Source organism: Oncorhynchus nerka, linkage group LG15, assembly GCF_034236695.1.
Source record: "Oncorhynchus nerka isolate Pitt River linkage group LG15, Oner_Uvic_2.0, whole genome shotgun sequence".
Taxonomy (NCBI): domain Eukaryota; kingdom Metazoa; phylum Chordata; class Actinopteri; order Salmoniformes; family Salmonidae; genus Oncorhynchus; species Oncorhynchus nerka.
In genome coordinates, this window is record NC_088410.1 from 93,764,285 (window position 1) to 93,779,403 (window position 15,119).

The following is a 15,119-nucleotide window of genomic DNA, read 5'->3' on the forward strand; positions in this document are numbered from 1 at the left end:
ATGGAGTTTATATATGGAGTTTATATATGGAGTGTGGGACTCTCGTTATTTTGATCGTTTATAAGCATTATATTTCCACCATGTTTGTTTTTTTACATTTCCAGCAGGGTTCCTGGGTTCTGACCAGGGAGGAGGTGACCCCCTCCCCCCTGAGACCAGCTGCAGAGGAGCACCCTGCCGTGGTGTAGGAGGGGTAGGAGGAGGGTTACCAGAGATGTCTAGTCTAACGCCAGCCCAGCAGTACAGCCTGAAGGCTAAGTACGCAGCAGCCACTGACGGCCCACCCCCCACCCCACTACCCAGTATGGAGCAGGGACCGGGAACAGCCAGGAGGAGAGGAGGCTTCCTCAGCGAGTACCAGGTGAACACTTGTCTTTGTCTTCTTAATATCTTATTCCTTATTATGTGTTTGTATTCCACTCTTAATGCGAGAAAAAATAATTCTCCAAAAACTCCCCCCTCAACAACCACCACCGAGCCTCAGTGGGAACAACGTCATGCTCTGATCACATATCTCCAGATAGTTTTGTGAACAGTGGATGTGGCTTGATGTAGTTTACAATGGAAGTTACCTGCTGCAGTATATCTCAAGAGTTCTGCGCTCAGCTCGGTTGCTCTCGGTGTATCCATTCTAGCTCAGTGGGTGTATTATACAATGTCAGTGTCACAGTGTCCATATGGTAGAGTGATCCACATTCATTACTAGAGTGTAGAGGTCTGCCCGCTATCCCGCCATAGATAGAGCCCCATCTACGCTAAAGCCCACAATTCAATCCCATGGAATCAGTTTTTCATCAATATAGCCACGCAACACACTGTGCCTTTGCAAGTTCGTGAATCATGAAACAGAACAATTTGTCCTTGTAAACCCCCTGACATGTTGAGCGAACAAAAGTTAATTTATGGGCATCTCGGCCCTCACAGCTAACGTCCATTTGGAGAGCATAAGCTGGAGATTTTTTGAGTCGTTCAGAGTTCACTGTTGACTGCTAGCAGTAGCATAAATACTTAGTTTAACAGTGTTATCTGACAAAACTTATTGATGTGAGTTTCTGTGTCTCTGCCTCCCCACACATTTTCACCATATCAATTGCGGCTGGTAATATCAAAGTCTCTGCAATAGTGTGTGGTTTCATAGCATAGCATAGCACATAGCATAGCATAGCACATAGCATAGCATAGCATAGCGCATAGCATAGCATAGCGGGCCATTCACTGCGAGAATGATTCAAGTGCAGCAGTTAAGTGTAGCCTTTTCCCATGATCTAAGGGCACTCTGGTTGAATTTGATCTTTTTTAAATTTGAACAATTTAAATTTCGATTTTTAAGGTTAACCACATTACAATAATTTTGATAGACAAAGATGATATTAAAATATAGATATTTTTTGGTATATCTTTTTTTTCTTCACGATTTTTTGGCAATTCTCCTGCCACCCTATTGTCATATCAGGCGAACCCACATGAAGTCGCGACCACTAGTTTGGGAAACGCTGGTATAGCCTAATATGGGATTTTTAAAATTCAAAGTATTTATTTATTTATTATTTTTTATACAGCTTATCACAGCCGTATCAGCCGTATCACAGTAAATGCTACACAGCCAATGTAGACGTCAGATTGACCATGCAGCGCCTTTAACAATGCAGAGGGCTCTGTATAGCTCCGCACCGACATGATTGGTTAACAGTAGGAGGACCTGTATAAAGGAGGACCTGTATAAACAGAAACTCACTTCCTTGACAACTTCCTTCACAACAGCTGTGCTCCGCGAAGCTCAAAAGGTATGTTTGCTCCTACTTCTTGTGGAGGCCACAGGGTGTGATATTCTACACCCAGCAGAGAATCAGGGATGAGGGGCATCATCGGGCACACATCAAGGCCCTCACAGCTACCGTCCATTTGGAGAGCATAAGAGACTCACATCAAGGCCCTCACAGCTACCGTCCATTTGGAGAGCATAAGAGACTCACATCAAGGCCCTCACAGCTACCGTCCATTTGGAGAGCATAAGAGACTCACATCAAGGCCCTCACAGCTACCGTCCATTTGGAGAGCATAAGAGACTCACATCAAGGCCCTCACAGCTACCGTCCATTTGGAGAGCATAAGAGACTCACATCAAGGCCCTCACAGCTACCGTCCATTTGGAGAGCATAAGAGACTCACATCAAGGCCCTCACAGCTACCGTCCATTTGGAGAGCATAAGAGACTCACATCAAGGCCCTCACAGCTACCGTCCATTTGGAGAGCATAAGAGACTCACATCAAGGCCCTCACAGCTACCGTCCATTTGGAGAGCATAAGAGACTCACATCAAGGCCCTCACAGCTACCGTCCATTTGGAGAGCATAAGAGACTCACATCAAGGCCCTCACAGCTACCGTCCATTTGGAGAGCATAAGAGACTCACATCAAGGCCCTCACAGCTACCGTCCATTTGGAGAGCATAAGAGACTCACATCAAGGCCCTCACAGCTACCGTCCATTTGGAGAGCATAAGAGACTCACATCAAGGCCCTCACAGCTACCGTCCATTTGGAGAGCATAAGAGACTCACATCAAGACACTATACTAAGCAACTAATTCTCAAACCCAGAGCAATATGACATGTCATTGATTACAAACGACATGACCCTCCCCCATTTTCCTCTGGGGTAACAGTTGTGTACATTTGGACTGCTCCCTAATACAAATAAAGTGTATTATGATTTGTATTATTCCCAGGGTCAGCCGCTGCCAGCGTTCCTGCAGTATGGCGGTCCCAGGAGACAAAGTGCCAACACGGGAGAGTATGGCACCGGAGTCATCTACCCCCACCAAGTCCCAGGGAATGTCACCCGGCGCTCCAGTGACCCCGTCCGCTCCTCTGGCAACCCCCATGCACTTCCCAAGGTTGCTGTTATTAGTAGTAGTAGTAGTAGTGGTAGTAGTGGTAGTGGTAGTAGTAGTGGTAGTGGTAGTAGTAGTAGTAGTAGTAGTGGTGGTAGTAGTAGTAGTGGTAGTAGTAGTAGTAGTGGTAGTAGTGGTAGTGGTAGTAGTAGTGGTAGTGGTAGTAGTAGTAGTAGTAGTAGTGGTGGTAGTAGTAGTGGTAGTAGTAGTAGTGGTAGTAGTAGTAGTAGTGGTAGTAGTAGTGGTAGTAGTAGTGGTAGTAGTAGTAGTAGTGGTAGTGGTGGTAGTAGTAGTAGTAGTAGTGGTAGTAGTGGTAGTAGTAGTAGTAGTGGTAGTAGTAGTGGTAGTAGTGGTGGTAGTAGTAGTAGTAGTAGTAGTGGTGGTAGTAGTAGTGGTAGTAGTAGTAGTGGTAGTAGTAGTAGTAGTGGTAGTAGTAGTGGTAGTAGTGGTGGTAGTAGTAGTAGTAGTGGTAGTAGCAGCAGTAGTGGTAGCGGTAGTAGTGGTAGTGGTAGTAGTGGTAGTAGTAGTAGTGGTAGTGGTAGTAGTGGTAGTAGTAGTAGTAGCAGCAGTAGTAGTAGTAGTGGTAGTGGTAGTAGTAGCAGCAGTAGTAGTAGTAGTAGTAGTGGTAGTAGTAGTGGTAGTAGTAGTAGTAGTGGTAGTAGTAGTAGCGGTAGTAGTAGTGGTAGTGGTAGTAGTAGTAGTAGTGGTAGTAGCAGTAGCAGTAGTAGAAGTAGTAGCAGCAGTAGTAGTAGCAGTATTAGTAGTAGTAGTAGTAGTAGTGGTAGTGGTAGTAGTAGTATGAGTGGCAGTAGTAGTAGCAGTAGCAGTAGCAGTAGTAGTAGTAGTAGCAGTAGTAGTAGTAGTACTAGTGGCAGTAGTAGTAGCAGTAGTAGTAGTAGCAGCAGCAGTAGTAGTAGTAGTAGTAGTACTAGTGGCAGTAGTAGTAGCAGCAGTAGTAGTAGTAGCAGTAGTAGCAGTAGTATTAGTAGTAGTAGTAGCAGTAGTAGTAGTAGTAGTAGTAGTAGTGGTGGTGGTAGTAGTAGCTGTAGCAGTAGTAGTAGTAGTAGTAGTAGTGGTGGTAGTAGAAGTAGCAGTAGTAGTAGTAGTAGTAGTAGTAGTAGTGGTGGTAGTAGAAGTAGCAGTAGTAGTCGTAGCAGTAATAGTAGTAGTGGTGGTGGTAGTAGTAGCAGTAGCAGTAGCAGTAGTAGTAGTAGTGGTGGTAGTAGTAGTAGTAGTCGTAGCAGTAGTAGTAGTAGCAGTAGTAGTAGTAGCAGTAGTAGTAGTAGTAGTAGTAGTAGTGGTGGTAGTAGTAGTAGTAGCAGTAGTAGTCGTAGCAGTAGTAGTAGTAGTGGTGGTGGTAGTAGTAGTAATAGCAGTAGTAGCAGTAGTAGTCGTAGCAGTAGTAGTGGTAGTAGTAGTAGCAGTAGTAGCAGTAGTAGCAGTAGTAGTCGTAGCAGTAGTAGTAGTAGTGGTGGTGGTAGTAGTAGTAATAGCAGTAGTAGCAGTAGTAGTCGTAGCAGTAGTAGTGGTAGTAGTAGTAGCAGTAGTAGCAGTAGTAGCAGTAGTAGTCGTAGCAGTAGTAGTAGTAGTGGTGGTGGTAGTAGTAGTAATAGCAGTAGTAGCAGTAGTAGTCGTAGCAGTAGTAGTGGTAGTAGTAGTAGTAGTAGTAGCAGTAGTAGCAGTAGTAGTCGTAGCAGTAGTAGTGGTGGTGGTAGTAGTAGTAGCAGTAGTAGTCGTAGCAGTAGTAGTAGTAGTAGTAGTAGTAGAAACATGTATTTGTTAAACACTTAAAACAAATGTTTTGTTTTTTTTAATTTGTTTCCCAAGGTGCAACGCTTCAATAGCCTGAACAACCTGGCCATGATGGGCCGGAGGAACGCCCTGCAGCATTGTGGGTCAGACGCCAACATCAGCCGCCATATGTTATCCCCGCGGCCACCTAGCATCACAGAGAACGTCATGATGGAGGCCATGGCCATGGACGCCCACGGTGGGACCGTGGATAACAGGGACCATGGCATGATGCTTCCCCCAGGAGAGAGAGGCTTCCTGGGCTACCAGAACCACCACATGGGGGGTCCCTCCAGCCAGTTATCACCCAGCCACGACAGCCTGGGCTGCCCAGAGCAGGGCTATCAGCGAGCGACAGAGACGTCCATGCAGGGTGGGCACTACCAGGGTACTACCAGGGGACCAGGCCAGATGGAGCCAGGGGGACCCATCCACTCAGAGGGGATGTCCAACACCTTGCTACAGCAGGCTGAGTACAGCATGAGTACCTGCCAGCTCAGCCCCTCTGAACCACACTACCCCCGCCTGGGCCAGGGAGGGCCCGATGGAGGTGTAGGGCCCTGGGAGGAGAGCAGTCAGGTCCAGACCCCTCATGGAGCTCTCCAGACAGGGATGCAGTACCAGGACCAGGGCTCTATGCAGGGCCAAGTCCAGACACAGGGTCTCTACAGCAGCCAGCAGAGTCTGTACACCCAAGGCCCAGATGGAGGCCACCAGAATCTGAACATCAAACCAGAGCAGCAGCAGTATCATCCAGCCCTTGCCAACCCAGACGCCTGCCAAAAGCAGCACCAACACCAACAACAGCAGAGGCCCCACCCAGGGCAGACACCCATGCCCATGGGACCCATGTCCCCTCAGAGTTACCCCCAGCCGGGGCAACCTGGCCAAGGCATGATGAGGACTATTAACCCATCCTGTAACTTCCATGGTGGAGGGATGGAGAACCAGATCCAGGTCTCCATGCAGCAGGGACAGCAGCAAAGCGGGGGCCTCAGCGTGGGGTCGGCTGGTCTGGGGCCTGGGGGCCGGTCTCAGACACCAATGATGCAGGTGAAGGAGATGATGGTGAGGAACTATGTGCAGTCGCAGCAGGCTCTACTGTGGGGTCAGGAGCAGGACCAGAGGGGGATAGCAGCAGAGGGAAAACCCCTTCCTTTGTCAGACAGCATGGACATGACAGGACAACAGGTGACTGTTTCCCTCACCCTCTGTCTTCTGTTTCCCCTCACCCTCTGTCTTCTGTTTCCCCTCACCCTCTGTCTTCTTCTGTTTCCCCTCACCCTTTGTCTTCTGTTTCCCCTCACCCTCTGTCTTTATCTGTTTCCCCTCACCCTTTGTCTTATGTTTCCCCTCACCCTCTGTCTTCTGTTTCCCCTCACCCTCTGTCTTCTTCTGTTTCCCCTCACCCTCTGTCTTCTGTTTCCCACCCCTGTCTTCTGTTTCTCACCCTCTGTCTTCTGTTTCTGTTTCCCTCACCCTCTGTCTTCTTCTGTTTCCCCTCACCCTCTGTCTTCTTCTGTTTCCCCTCACCCTCTGTCTTCTTCTGTTTCCCCTCACCCTCTGTCTTCTGTTTCCCCTCACCCTCTGTCTTCTTCTGTTTCCCCTCACCCTCTGTCTTCTTCTGTTTCCCCTCACCCTCTGTCTTCTTCTGTTTCCCCTCACCCTTTGTCTTCTGTTTCCCCTCATCCTCTGTCTTCTGTTTTCCCTCACCCCCTGTCTTCTGTTTCCCCTCACCCTCTGTCTTCTGTTTCCCCTCACCCTTTGTCTTCTGTTTCCCCTCACCCTCTGTCTTCTGTTTCCCCTCACCCTCTGTCTTCTGTTTCTCCTCACCCTCTGTCTTCTTCTGTTTCCCCTCACCCTGTCTTCTTCTGTTTCCCCTCACCCTCTGTCTTCTGTTTCCCCTCACCCTCTGTCTTCTGTTTCCCCTCACACTCTGTCTTCTTCTGTTTCCCCTCACCCTCTGTCTTCTGTTTCCCCTCACCCTCTGTCTTCTGTTTCCCCTCACCCTCTGTCTTCTGTTTTCCCTCACCCTTTGTCTTCTGTTTCCCCTCACCCTCTGTCTTCTGTTTCCCCTCACCCTCTGTCTTCTGTTTCCCCTCACCCTCTGTCTTCTTCTGTTTCCCCTCACCCTCTGTCTTCTTCTGTTTCTCCTCACCCTCTGTCTTCTTCTGTTTCCCCTCACCCTCTGTCTTCTGTTTCCCCTCACCCTCTGTGTCTGTTTCCCCTCACCCTCTGTCTTCTGTTTCCCCTCACCCTCTGTCTTCTGTTTCCCCTCACCCTCTGTCTTCTGTTTCCCCTCACCCTCTGTCTTCTGTTTCCCCTCACCCTCTGTCTTCTGTTTCCCCTCACCCTCTGTCTTCTGTTTCCCCTCACCCTCTGTCTTCTGTTTCCCCTCACCCTCTGTCTTCTGTTTCCCCTCACCCTTTGTCTTCTGTTTCCCCTCACCCTCTGTCTTCTGTTTCCCCTCACCCTCAGTCTTCTGTTTCCCCTCACCCTCTGTCTTCTTATGTTTCACCTCACCCTTTGTCTTCTATTTCCCCTCACCCTCTGTCTTCTTCTGTTTCCCCTCACCCTTTGTCTTCTGTTTCCCCTCACCCTCTGTCTTCTTCTGTTTCCCCTCACCCTTTGTCTTCTGTTTCCCCTCACCCTCTGTCTTCTTCTCCTCTTTATTCCCCCTCTTTTATAGTAATGTGTTTTGTGGAGTTTTCAAAGGATATTTCCTGAAGGTAATGTGTTTACTTGCTTGTCTTGAATTATTAATGATAGCACTTTAAACTAAATGTTGATCTCATTTGATTTGACTCAGGTGGCCATGATGCATCAGCAGCCTAGTCCCCAGCAACAACACCAACACCATCCCCAGCAACAACACCAGCCTCAGCAACAACACCAGCCCCAGCAACAACACCAACACCAGCCACAACACCAACACCATCCCCAGCAACAACACCAACACCAGCCCCAGCAACAACACCAACACCAGCAACAACACCAACACCAGCCCCAGCAACAACACCAACAAAGCCTCTACCCCAAGCCAGACTCCAGCTTCCCAGGCTATTCCACCAACCAGAACCTGATGATCCCCCTAGGCCATAGCCGAGGAGGCCCCAGCTCCGGCTCCTCCATCCCCTCTAACGAGGTCCCCATGATGAGCCTGCCTGGAGGGCCAGGGTCCTGCTACAGCCAGGAAATGGGAGTCCCTGTGGTCCCTAGACCACCCCAGGGCCGGAAGCCTCTCATCAGGCAGAATAGCCTCCAGTCCCAGCCAGGAGGAGGGTACCTGGGCAGTCCTCCACACGTCAGCCCAGTCCAGTCTACCTCCAGCCCAAGGAGAGCAGTCCGACTGCCCCCTGTCCAGCGTTCTCAGCCCCATCGGGAGATCTTCTCTCCCTCCAACAATAGCAACATGTATTACTGGGGCCAGATCCACATGCAGCACCCTGACATGGACAAGCAGCAGATCCAAATCCAGCGGATCACCCATCCTCACCAGGACCCAACCCAGACCGGGCCCTGCCTCAACCAGCACCAGGGGCACCTGGTGACCCATATGGACCATCAGCGGAACAAGTCTGCCCAGCTGGGCTACCTCCATGACCATGGGTCCACCCCCATCTCCAATGCTCTGGAGAACGTGGATCTGGATAATGCCCAGATAGACTTTACCTCCATCATTGATGACCCAGACCCCTCGTCCTTCAGCCCCGTCAATCCACTTCTCCATGGGGGTTCATCCCAGACCTCGTCTCGTCTCACCACCCCACAGACCTCCACCACCCTGCCCTCCTCTGTGCTCCCCAACATGGCTGTAGGGGACATGACCTCCATGCTCACCTCTCTGGCTGATGAGAACAAGTACCTGAATACGTTGTCTTAGAACCTGAACATGCTCATAAAGTTGACTAGAGGGGCTCATCTATCTGTCTCGAGAGACTAAGTAACTGAAGATACTATCGTAGTACAAGTACCTAGACTTTCCTAGAGTGGACCCTAGGGCCACAGCCCGTTGGTGTTAGCTTACCACTTACCACTAACATAAAGTTACAGGAAATGACTGTGGAGAGTAAAGGTACTGAAAAGATGTCCCCTTTCTCTTGGCCTCACGCAGACGTGTTCTGTCCCTGGCCAGGATGAACAGATACACAGTAGCTACTCCTTAGAGGACTTAGAGCCAAACCAAAGGTGCCTACTGATCTTGATCACTGTGTTCTCTTGTCTCACGAGAAGATCACTGACTTTGGAGTTGCTTTGTACAATACTGTTGCTTGGTACAATACTGTTGCTCGTTACAATACTGTTGCTTGGTACAATACTGTTGCTTGGTACAATACTGTTGCTCGGTTCAATACTGTTGCTCAGTACAATACTGTTGCTTGGTACAATACTGTTGCTCGTTACAATACTGTTGCTTGGTACAATACTGTTGCTCGGTACAATACTGTTGCTCGGTACAATACTGTTGCTCGGTACAATACTGTTGCTCGGTACAATACTGTTGCTTAGTACAATACTGTTGCTTGGTACAATACTGTTGCTTGGTACAATACTGTTGCTTGGTACAATACTGTTGCTTAGTACAATACTGTTGCTCGGTACAATACTGTTGCTCTGTACAATACTGTTGCTTGGTACAATACTGTTGCTTGGTACAATACTGTTGCTTGGTACAATACTGTTGCTCGGTACAATACTGTTGCTCGACATAATACTGTTGCTTGACACAGAACTGTTTGCCTGAAATGACTGTCATCACCATAACAACGTCATCGCCGTAATGACATCATCACCATAATGACGGTCATTTCAGTCATAGAGGTTGTTTAGGGCAACAGAGAGGGTACCATCATGTAAATGAGTTATACATGTATATGCTGTGTATATGACAATGTTGACAGGGATGGAACTCTAATGTCTGTCTCGTGGACTGGACTCCAAGGCCTCACTCTTCTGGAATGAGACCGGAGGAAAACAGAGCTGCTCCAAGGAAGAATGTAAAAAGAAAATGACTGATAGACACCTGAGTGCTTTGAAGATTCATCTATATTCCCAGGGACACACTCCTGTCAGGGACACACACACACGATAGTGATGACACACACACACATAGTGATGGCACACACATAATGATGACACACACACATAATGATGACACACACACGATAGTGATGACACACACAAAATGATGACACACACATAATGATGACACACACACGATAGTGATGACACAAGCACATAGTGATGACACACATACATAATAATGACACACACGATAGTGATGACACAAGCACATAGTGATGACACACACATAATGATGACACACACACATAATGATGACACACACACGATAGTGATGACACACACAAAATGATGACACACACATAATGATGACACACACACGATAGTGATGACACACACACACATAGTGATGGCACACACATAATGATGACACACACACATAATGATGACACACACAAAATGATGACACACACATAATGATGACACACACACGATAGTGATGACACAAGCACATAGTGATGACACACATACATAATAATGACACACACGATAGTGATGACACAAGCACATAGTGATGACACAAGCACATAGTGATGACACACACGATAGTGATGACACAAGCACATAGTGATGACACAAGCACATAGTGATGACACACATACATAATAATGACACACACGATAGTGATGACACAAGCACATAGTGATGACACAAGCACATAGTGATGACACAAGCACATAGTGATGACACAAGCACATAGTGATGACACAAGCACATAGTGATGACACACACACACACATCATAATGATCAACATATCGTATCAGTATTCAGGCAGAGGCCCTTTTTGGCATGAATCTGCTTCCATACTCTGAATGTGTTGTACGCTAAAGAGCCCATGTTTTTAGAAAGCTTGTTTACACCCCATACAAGTTACACGTTTACTCTTGTTAAGTGTCCCTAAAGCAGCTCACTCTTTTAGAAGTATAGGAGTTATCGGGGAGGAATATAAAAAGTGTCTTTTAGTCTTAACGTAATAATGGGGCATAAGAGGTACAGAGAATAAAAGAGAGATGGGGAGGGAGAGAGAGAAAGGTTGGCACCACCGAATGATCTAAAACATCAAGTCTATTTTTGGGCAGTGCAGTCTCACAGGACCGAACTCCATCACCTACCGTACGTACTGTTGTATACAGGGTCTTAACGATGCCTTCACTTACCCTGAACATGTTCAACAGGGTTTACTGCGTTGAGGTAGTGTATCTGAGGTACTTTAACGTGTATAGGACTGAGCTGCAGGATTTGTGGCCCTCTTGACTATAGCGATCGAATCAGTCTACCCAATATGCTGTCGTTGACAACAAAAAATATGGGTAGGAACGTTTCATAGAGGATATTTTTATACCGATGACAGCCTGTTCGGAACCAATGACCAGTAGAACTGATATCACATGACAGGACATCATATCGTAGCATTACACTGACTGCAGCATAGCAAGGCACACCAACAGAGGGTATCTCTCTCTCCTTGGCTTTGTGACAGTCCAAGAGGCCAACACATACAGGAGGCCTATGTGGCTATGATTTCACGTAAATGTCACCTTTGGAGGACAATGAAAAGTACCTTACAGTAGTATCTATCTGTTTGAATTGTAATTCTAGATCACCTTTACACACATTTACGGTAGATCCTACGAGGCTGTCTTTCATTTCAGTATTGGTGCCTTTTTTTAAATCCTGTTCGGTCACGATTAGTACTGTTCTGTAGTTGTTAATATAACATTAGGGCCTAGAGTTAGTCGTCATGGAAACTCCTGGTCCTATCCATGACTAACCGTTGACATTTGAGCTAGTTTGCGAAAACTGTGTACAGACTTTCCGGGCCAACCAAAGACGATTTGAACTAATAATATTCAATGAATAAAAATAAAAGATGCACCAATTCATTTGACACAATACTGATAATCACAGTACAGCGATGAAGGTGTGAACGGTTTGATACCGCTGTTACTTAGAATGTATGATTTTTTTTATTTTAATAAAAGTAACACGTTCTATTTTTGGGGGTTTTTATAACAACACTTTATCATGGATATGTTTCTCTGTGTAGTGTGTTTTGACACCTGTCTGTCACCGTTCAATCATGACGTTTTGCTGGCAAAATAATATTATTTTAAGCAACAATGGCTATAATAGTAGCGTTTTACTATATACACGACAGCCGAGTGATATATTTTATACAAATGTACTATATTTTACCAGTTATTAAGAAATAAACATGTTCAACTTGGGATGGATGCAAAATGTCTGTATCTTACTGTATATTTTTATGACGTTCTTATTGATTTATATCCCAACTGCCTCTGTTGAAAATGTCTGAGTAAATGCAATGTCTCAGTACAGCCACTAGAGGGCATTGGAGTCTTTTATAGATGGGAGAGTAAGCTTTGGAAAGGGGATACCTAAACTGTGTTTGAATACTCATACTAACCATACTATTTGTGACATAAATTTGAGTATATAGTATGCTTATTGGCCATAGTATGGATATAGTTAGTATGCCAAAAGTTCCCGGATGTCGTACAAAATTCGTCAAAATACTAAGTATACACGCAGTGGACACTATTTCCGTACTTTTAGGGCCCCCATAATGCAATTCTTCCGGAAATGGGCGTGGTTCCACAACGTTTTCAGATTTTGAGAAAGTTGCGGAAAATATGCAGCCGAAGTCCAAAGAGAGTGGATAGAAATGTTTTACTTAAAATGTTGAGCAATGTAATAAAGTAATTACTTCAAATAGCGTATCATTATACCAGTATTATACCAGTATGTACCGGGTATGTTAGCTACCTACTGTAACGCTAGTTGGCTAACATTACTTGTACATCGAACTTGCCAGTATACATGCTATATCTAACTAACTACCCAGCGTTTAATTATTTGATTATTCATGTCATTCATAACTTAACTAAGTGGTATAATCGTTCGGGTCCGTATGTAAATTCGCTCTGGCTATCTTCTCCGATTTCAGAGCTCTCTCGCCTGACTAAAGCGCTAGTACGCTCAACTGAAAGGATACCGTTCGTTTACAGCAGGTTTGACGAGTAATGGATTACATTTAAGGTCATTACAAACAAAAAACGTTAACTGTAATCTGTTACGTTACCAGCAAAAATATTGTAATCAGATTACAGATACTTTTGAAAAACTTGAGGATTACTTTTAAATCATCTTTGACACTTCTCTGTTTTCTCAATGACATTCAAATCAGCATTGAAAAAAGGTGCTAGTTTTGTTCCCCCTGAGTGAGTCTGACCACAAGTCAGAGACCACTATGATGTCAGAGACCACTATGATGTCAGAGACCACTATGATGTCAGAGACCACTATGATGACACACCAAATGTGTTTGATGGATCGCATGAAAAGAGCAGGAATAGGCTTTTACAGGCTACAGTCCAAGCCATGTCTTCCAATGGTGAGACTGCTGTCAGCATCCAAAGATTATACAACTTGAATAAACGCTTGGAGGAAAGGATGACAGCAGTGGTGTCGTCTACGGCGATACGGATATCACTTTATAATGGTTATCTACATAGCGTATTGATGCGAATCACACTGTTGTTCTCTCATTTAGCTATTTGCGCCTTATGAATTGTGGTTGTTGTGGATGGCTGTTCGCAAATCTAAATGGGTATTTGAACCCAAAAATGTTTCAATTCAAGAAGTTTATGCTGCCTATCAATAATTTTTTTTAAACCAGTGGACAGCCAGTGAAAAATGTGCTCTTGCAGCAGCTTCATAGCGCAGATCCCAGCCTGTGGAATAACAGCTGCATAGTGTGGATCCCAGCCTGTGGAATAACAGCTGCATAGTGAGGATCCCAGCCTATAGAATAACAGCTGCATAGTGAGGATCCCAGCCTATAGAATAACAGCTGCATAGTGAGGATCCCAGCCTATAGAATAACAGCTGCATAGTGTGGATCCCAGCCTATAGAATAACAGCTGCATAGTGCAGATCTCAGCCTATAGAATAACAGCTGCATAGTGAGGATCCCAGCCTATAGAATAACAGCTGTATAGTGCAGATCCCAGCCTATAGAATAACAGCTGCATAGTGAGGATCCCAGCCTATAGAATAACAGCTGTATAGTGTGGATCCCAGCCTATAGAATAACAGCTGTATAGTGTGGATCCCAGCCTATAGAATAACAGCTGCATAGTGAGGATCCCAGCCTATAGAATAACAGCTGCATAGTGTGGATCCCAGCCTATAGAATAACAGCTGTATAGTGCAGATCCCAGCCTATAGAATAACAGCTGCATAGTGAGGATCCCAGCCTATAGAATAACAGCTGTATAGTGTGGATCCCAGCCTATAGAATAACAGCTGTATAGTGTGGATCCCAGCCTATAGAATAACAGCTGTATAGTGTGGATCCCAGCCTATAGAATAACAGCTGCATAGTGAGGATCCCAGCCTGTGGAATAACATCTGCATAGTGTGGATCCCAGCCTATAGAATAACAGCTGTATAGTGTGGATCCCAGCCTATAGAATAACAGCTGTATAGTGTGGATCCCAGCCTATAGAATAACAGCTGTATAGTGCAGATCCCAGCCTATAGAATAACAGCTGCATAGTGTGGATCCCAGCCTATAGAATAACAGCTGTATAGTGTGGATCCCAGCCTATAGAATAATAGCTGTATAGTGCAGATCCCAGCCTATAGAATAACAGCTGCATAGTGTGGATCCCAGCCTATAGAATAACAGCTGTATAGTGAGGATCCCAGCCTATAGAATAACAGCTGCATAGTGTGGATCCCAGCCTGTGGAATAACAGCTGCATAGTGAGGATCCCAGCCTGTGGAATAACAGCTGCATAGTGTGGATCCCCAGCCTATAGAATAACAGCTGCATAGTGAGGATCCCAGCCTATAGAATAACAGCTGCATAGTGTGGATCCCAGCCTGTGGAATAACAGCTGCATAGTGTGGATCCCAGCCTATAGAATAACAGCTGCATAGTGTGGATCCCAGCCTATAGAATAACAGCTGCATAGTGAGGATCCCAGCCTATAGAATAACAGCTGCATAGTGAGGATCCCAGCCTATAGAATAACAGCTGCATAGTGTGGATCCCAGCCTATAGAATAACAGCTGTATAGTGCAGATCCCAGCCTATAGAATAACAGCTGCATAGTGAGGATCCCAGCCTATAGAATAACAGCTGTATAGTGTGGATCCCAGCCTATAGAATAACAGCTGTATAGTGTGGATCCCAGCCTATAGAATAACAGCTGCATAGTGAGGATCCCAGCCTGTGGAATAACATCTGCATAGTGTGGATCCCAGCCTATAGAATAACAGCTGTATAGTGTGGATCCCAGCCTATAGAATAACAGCTGTATA

General features: G+C 45.9%; 1 protein-coding gene across 1 annotated transcript in view; it reads left to right on the forward strand.

The window, feature by feature from the left end:
• Window positions 1-11,995, forward strand: part of LOC115120559 (zinc finger protein GLI1-like) — a 28,143-nt gene extending 16,148 nt beyond the window's left edge. Inside the window, exons 12-15 of the mRNA XM_065002033.1 lie at window positions 105-361; window positions 2,729-2,896; window positions 4,721-5,875; window positions 7,494-11,995. Coding sequence (XP_064858105.1) covers window positions 105-361; window positions 2,729-2,896; window positions 4,721-5,875; window positions 7,494-8,567 — 2,654 coding nt within the window. The 3' untranslated portion in view covers window positions 8,568-11,995. The remainder of the gene's footprint in view (window positions 1-104; window positions 362-2,728; window positions 2,897-4,720; window positions 5,876-7,493) is intronic.
• Window positions 11,996-15,119: the final 3,124 nt, after the last annotated feature.